General features: G+C 46.1%; 1 protein-coding gene across 4 annotated transcripts in view; it reads left to right on the forward strand.

Moving 5' to 3' along the window:
- Positions 1–6,311, forward strand: part of LOC106751209 (AF4/FMR2 family member 4-like) — a 262,250-nt gene that overhangs the window by 178,437 nt on the left and 77,502 nt on the right. For all 4 annotated transcript variants that reach the window (XM_014632043.1, XM_014632044.1, XM_014632045.1 and 1 more), the window contains exon 6: positions 3,192–3,228. In XM_014632043.1, the coding sequence (XP_014487529.1) occupies positions 3,192–3,228 (37 nt within the window). The remainder of the gene's footprint in view (positions 1–3,191; positions 3,229–6,311) is intronic.

The raw sequence follows: 6,311 nt of genomic DNA on the forward strand, positions 1-6,311 counted from the left end.
CCCCCCCCCCCTCCCAAATATAAAAATACTATTTAATTGATTAATAAGCGAGTCTGCTGTTCGTTAAATGGGCAACTTTGCCCTAGAGAAGTACTTCTTACGTACTTGAATAAAGACTTTGTCAAGTTCTTGTTCATTTCTCTCGCAGTATTGTTACAATTGATAAGAACACGTTAATGCTAAACAGTAACTGGATGGATGTCTAGGAAAATCGCATACATTTCTACCAGGGTTATTTAATTCTTAATCTTAATCTTACTCCTATTCTAGTGCATTCATACAATACTGTAACTTCTTTATTATTATTTTTTTTCATATTGTCTGTTCATCTTCGACATTATTTATTTATTGTTTACTAAAAGACTGTCTCGTGAGTGAAGATTATTATTATTATTATTATTATTAACAGATGAACGCACCGCCGATTGTTCTTTGCACATTATTTTATGCATTATGTTTGTTTTGAATTCGTTTCGTTATCGAGTGAAGATATATTGAATTGAACGTCGGAGCCGCGAGGAGAGGGGAAGATTAAGAGAAGAAAGAAAGACGCGGGTACAAACGTGAGCAATCACTTGCGATTCGTCGACGAGCGCGGCGCGCGGTCTAATCGCGCGAAAATCAGCCCAGCTTCGCCGACGACTTCGTCTCTGATTTATGCGTGTTATTTATCGGTCGATCTTGGTTTCGCAAAAGTTCGCGAAACTTTCGTCGTAATTTCGCACACCCGTGTCGTTTGTCACGCCGCATCGATCTATAAAGAAGCGTTTAGGACTCGCGAGCCGGCGGACGACTGCATTGCGTATTATAAATTCGTTCCCCTCTCCACCTCCCCGCCTCCTCTCGCGCATTCGCTTTCCGTCCCCGCGGACGAAATCGCGGTGGCGGATCGTCGGGGAGAAAGAGTGATGAGAAAAAAACGCGACGAGTCGGACGAGGCGAGCGGAGGAGGGGAAGCGGTGGAGAGACGGGACGCGAGTCGGCCTCGTAAAAGTGGATTAATTCGAACCGCCGTATATATACCGTCTCTCCACCGCCGGGGATCTTTTTTGCGCGAGTAAATTGTAATAACGGCCGAATGCGAAATCGCTGCCGGCGTTTTTCCCCCGCTCAAACGTCGCGAGAATTACTCGCGGACTTAACGGAATGAAATAGCGCGGGCGGACGCGCGCGGTCCATTCGTGAAATTGTGCCCTCGGAATCCACGATGCCGGGCAGCGGTCGATTTCGCGCACGCGGATGAAAAGAATCGTATTACTCGGTAATACCCCGGCGTTTTGTACGCGCCATGATCGCCGTTTAACGCTTTAAGCAGGTGAGCGCGTCTCGTGATTCCGGCAACGTTCGCTCTCCCTTTCTCCTCTCTTTCTCCTTCTCACACATTCACACCCTTATCCTCTCTTCTGTGTAAATTTATCTAATCCCTTTTCTTTCTATTTAGTTAATTTTAATTGTCAAGCTCGCGTTATTGTTCAATCATACTCACCTTATTTATTCTTTCCTCTTACTTCAGTACCTTCAATCGTTATCTTGCAATTTACTCTCGCATCCTTAACTCGCACTTCGCGAATCAATTGGTATACGAATACTTTTCTCGGCTTTAGAGACAGAGAAAAAGATTCTTTGGATTTAGTATACGTGTGTTTACTTGATTTGGATTTGTTTGCAAAATAATGTAATATCAAATATGATTTTGTTTGTATGAAAATGTTGTTTTCAGAGTAAATCATGTCGTTTGATTGCAAAAAAAAACCCCTATTATTTAGAGAAAATAATATTTGGTTCTCAATAAAAAAAAAATGATATCGTTATGTATTAAATGTTATTCCACTGAGAAACAAAGAAGTTTTTTTTATGCTTGTTTAACATAATGTTTCTTCTTTCAAATAATTTATTACTTCTGCACAACCATTATTACATCTGGATGAAAATATAAGAAAAACACGTTATTTGATGTACACCGAAAAACCCATTTAGTTGACTCAAATAAAGTTTGGTCAAAGTATGCAAAATTTGGTTTTCTGAACCAAAGCTTTAGATCTTTGAAATGAGAAAAGTTTTGGTTTCAGAGAACTAAACCTTTGGTTCTCGCAACCAAGAGATTTGTTTGAACATATAGTCGAATTTTATTTGAGTCAACTCAACTGGATTTTTCAGTACAAGGATATTCATTGTTTGAGAAACCAAAAATAATCCCTGTTTGATCAAACATTCGTTCGTTTGCTCTGATTCAAAAAAACAATTTGTTTCAATAAAAAAAAATGTTATCATATCCAGAAGAAAAAATCTTTTTCTCGGTGTAAAGGACTTGTTTTAAGGCGATGATAAACGCTTCTCTCTCTCTCTCTCTCTTTATCGCTCTCTTGCTGGTGTTGCGTTCTAATGGTTTCTGTATTATAATACGGCGCGTTCGCTTCATGACGACGTCGTTAATTCGAGTTTATTACATACGCGTCACTAAGTATTTACGAGACTCGGAAGATATGCGCGTTCGCTTTTATCCGCGACTCTTATGCGCGCTGGCGCACGAGTCGCGTCGGCGATTGTGCGCGGCGCGACGACACCCGGCCGGGACTGTTGTTTCAGTCGCGACGCAAGTCAGGAACGCAAAGGGCCCGCCAAACCGCGCGATAAATTTCTATTATGCCCGGCGAAGGATCCGCGGAGTCAACGCGGGGAAGACGCGGAGGGGGGGAGGGGGAGGAACTCGTTGCAAATTACTCGATGCGGAAACAAGCGCGGCGGGAGACAAAGTGTGTACACACCGCCGCGCGCGGTTCCCTTTACTAATTTTCCCGGATCCGTTTAAATTTCTCGCCGCCGGCCTCCCGCGAACTTCCCTTGCCCTTTCGGCGGGCTGCGAACGCGACGTTGAATCTTCAGTCCGCCCCGTTTGACGAACTATGCGTCAGTTATGCGCGAATTATTCCCGTCACCGCCCGTTTTGCGGGGGCGAGCGGAATTTTCCGGGAGCCTAATGGCCTCCTAATAACATCTAGCGTGATAAATTCCGCCGGCAGCGACAAACCGAATATCGTCGGAGACAGAGAGAGAGAGAGAGAGAAACTCCCGTTATCAATCGATTCGCGATAAGCGGAGCGCGATACGAATCTCTCGTACGCGAGTTTTCATCGACGTACGTTGAAACTCCGTAGTTTCCGACTCGCCAATGCGAATGTTTTCTGTTGCAGTTGGCGGACTTCCCCGTGATGGAGCTGCCCAAACAACGTGAGTAGAACTTTTCTATATACCTTTGGAACTTTCCGTCCGACGTCGTTAGATAAATTACAAATGTGCATGTGTGTGCGCACGCGCGTACGTGTGCATATGTGTGAGCGCGATCGAGATTGAAAGTGTGTTCTCGAGTTTCCCCGCGATCGTCGCAACACGACGAGTGATATCGCGCGGAAAAAGCGACGCGAATCAGGCGTCTTGCTTGCGCGCTCCTTGTGGTCGCGTCGTAACGATCACTTCGCCTCTGTATAATTAGCATACACATTCGCGTTATCTCTCCTCATACAAAATTACCGGTTATGCACGTGGGGATTTCTAATGATTGTTACGTTACACGTCGCCGTCAATCGGACGAGCGAGACATTCTCTTCGGCGCGACCGGCGCATTCGCGTCTCTATAAGCTCGACATTTTATCCGCACCCCACCCCGGTGATAGGGTAATAAAAATGAGGCAGTCTCAATTGAGATATCTGTTGGAACTTTTTTACAATCGATATTAATTAAAGTGTGACATGATGTAACCAAATTGAGGTTCAAAAGAAAAAATAGAAGAAAGCCTTTTCTTTAAAAAAAAAACACGATTTCATCTTATTTCGTAACCCGGGATAAGATGGGATAACGCTGAGGATAAGATGAGATTGTTAAGAGCAAGATGATTTCCGTTATCATTGGCGTATAAATCACGAATAAATTTTGCTACTTTGTTTCACCTTTATGTGAAATCCTGTGCAAGATTCGCGTGTTCAACGTAGACAAATTCGACAAGTCGCTCGATCTTCCACAGACTACGAATACAGGCCTGTGGAATATATGCGTTAAATGACACCCAGTCATGCGGCACAGAGTTATTTAAACATACGGCGGTAATGAGAATTATTAAGATAATGTAGAAACATCCCCGCTCTCGTCCCATTCAGTTGACTCCATCTTGATCCAAGTGGTAGATGCGAAATTACGCTTTGTAGAATAACGGAATTAAATTGACAAAAGACTAATCTGCTATAAAACGTAACATATTACGTGTGACGCTTACTTATCTCTTTTAGTATCGTATGATAAACACAAGTCATCTGATACGGCATCAAACAATTCGTAAAATTACATCAGGTTTATTGGCTGTCGTAAACTCATTCGAACTTGCGACATGTGTAGCCCCTGCTATTCGTCATGGACATTGACTCGCTTCTCTCTCTCTCTCTCTCTCTCTTGCACGTGCAAGTCCAAGTCAGTAGTTGCGTCCTTATTTCTATTTTCCGTTTAACCCTCCGTCTTGTCCCCCTTATTTTCCGCGCGTTTACGCAGCGATAATTCTCCGCGATGAAATGCGCGTGCACGTTTATTGTACGAGAATACAAAATACATAGGATTAACCGGTCGCCGCGGCGAGCATAATTTTCGGCAAGCCGGTCGCCGGCACCTCGCGCTGCGGCAGCGATTAAAACGATACCGCGGCCGCAATATCGCGCGGAACGATGTTTTAAAGTCACGCGCGTGGCGCGCGCGCGCGCTCGAATGGATATTAATCGGCGCGTCCGTAATTCGCGTATATCGATATGGCTGTCACGGGATCGATGCGAGCGCGCGGGGCTATGCGCTATACATCCGCTTAACGAAATGTTTTCATGAAAAAATAAAAAACAGAGGCAGAGAGAGAGAGGGGGGGGGGTAGAGTCGAGCGAGAGAGACATTCGCGGACGTGGCGAAGCGACAACGGCCGGACCACGCAAAAACCTGTGGATTCGGCCGCGTATGTGCACACACGAATCCGCAAAACCCCGCGCGATCGTCGATTTTGCGGGCACGATTTCATGAATCAACTATCCGACCTCCGCCGGCCGGCCGGTCATTCGAGCGCACGAAATGCGCGATTATTTATCCGCTCGCGCGACTCATTATTTATCGCAGGCACACGCGGCTCCGCTCGTATCTGCTCGCGCTTAATATATACCGTTATTGGTCTTTCTTTTTTCCTCACCTGCGTTTTTACGATTGGCTTCGAGATCGGGAGTAAATTTCCGCGATCGCAAGCGGGGATCGAACGCGTTTCTCGCGAGAAAAAAAATTTCAAGCGCGCAACCGCCATTTGTTATTATTATCGTCGAGACTCGCGAAACAGATCGTGTCGGAGGGAGGAGGGGGGAGCAGACGTGGTTTTTAATATTTTATCGTAACGGAGAAGCCGCGCGTGAACGTTTATTATCGTTATTATCTGGGAGCGCGATTTATTCGAGCGCGCGACGGAATTTGTCGATTTTCCGAAAGGCCGTGAAGTAATTTCTCGGCGTACAAATTGTGGCATCGGGGTAATAAACGGAATATCCACGAGAAGTATCTCTCTCTCTCTCTCTCTCTCTTGCGTGCGTTAACGGTTGCCGCGCCCGCGATAAAGGTGCAACCGCGGGAAAGCTTGAAAGTGTAATATTCGTTGCGAGCGTTTAAATATTTGACATCTCCTCGCCGGCGCTTTGCCGCGCGCCAGGCGGAAGCTTTCCCCGCCGTAATACTCTTTCATACGCTAAACCCCTCTCCCTCCCTCCCTCCTGACTCGTTCTTCGTACGAGAACCCGCGGGACGCGTTATTATTGTAGGGGAGGAGGCAGCTGAGAGGGGCAAATTAGCGGCCCCCCCCCCCCGTTAATACGGCTCTCCCGCAAATGAACGACACGATTTTTCGCCGAAATGAGCGATGTGTGTTTACGGCGGGCGGGAATTAATTACAACCCCCTCCCCTCCTCCCCATCGAACCTCATTCATCGCGATGAATAATAAACGGAACGCACTTGTTTAATCGGCGAAATTAATTAGCGGGGAAATCGACGCTCCCGCGCGATTGATTCTCCGTATATAACACGCGGATGAAACTCGAGGAAATTTCGCGCGATTCCTTCTCTCTTTCTCTCTCTCTCTCTTGCGAGCTCATAAATCCGCGATGAGACGGGCTTTTGAGAGGGGTCGAGGGAGAGGGAGGAAGAAAAGAGAATACCTGTGGATTCGTCGATATTCCGGCATTTCTAAACGAACGGGCGAAAAGGGTTACCGTTTCATGAATTAACCATTTCGCTCCCCCCCCCCCCCC

This window comes from Dinoponera quadriceps, unplaced genomic scaffold (assembly GCF_001313825.1).
Source record: "Dinoponera quadriceps isolate SergipeBrazil2010 unplaced genomic scaffold, ASM131382v1 scaffold8544, whole genome shotgun sequence".
In the NCBI taxonomy this organism is placed as follows: domain Eukaryota; kingdom Metazoa; phylum Arthropoda; class Insecta; order Hymenoptera; family Formicidae; genus Dinoponera; species Dinoponera quadriceps.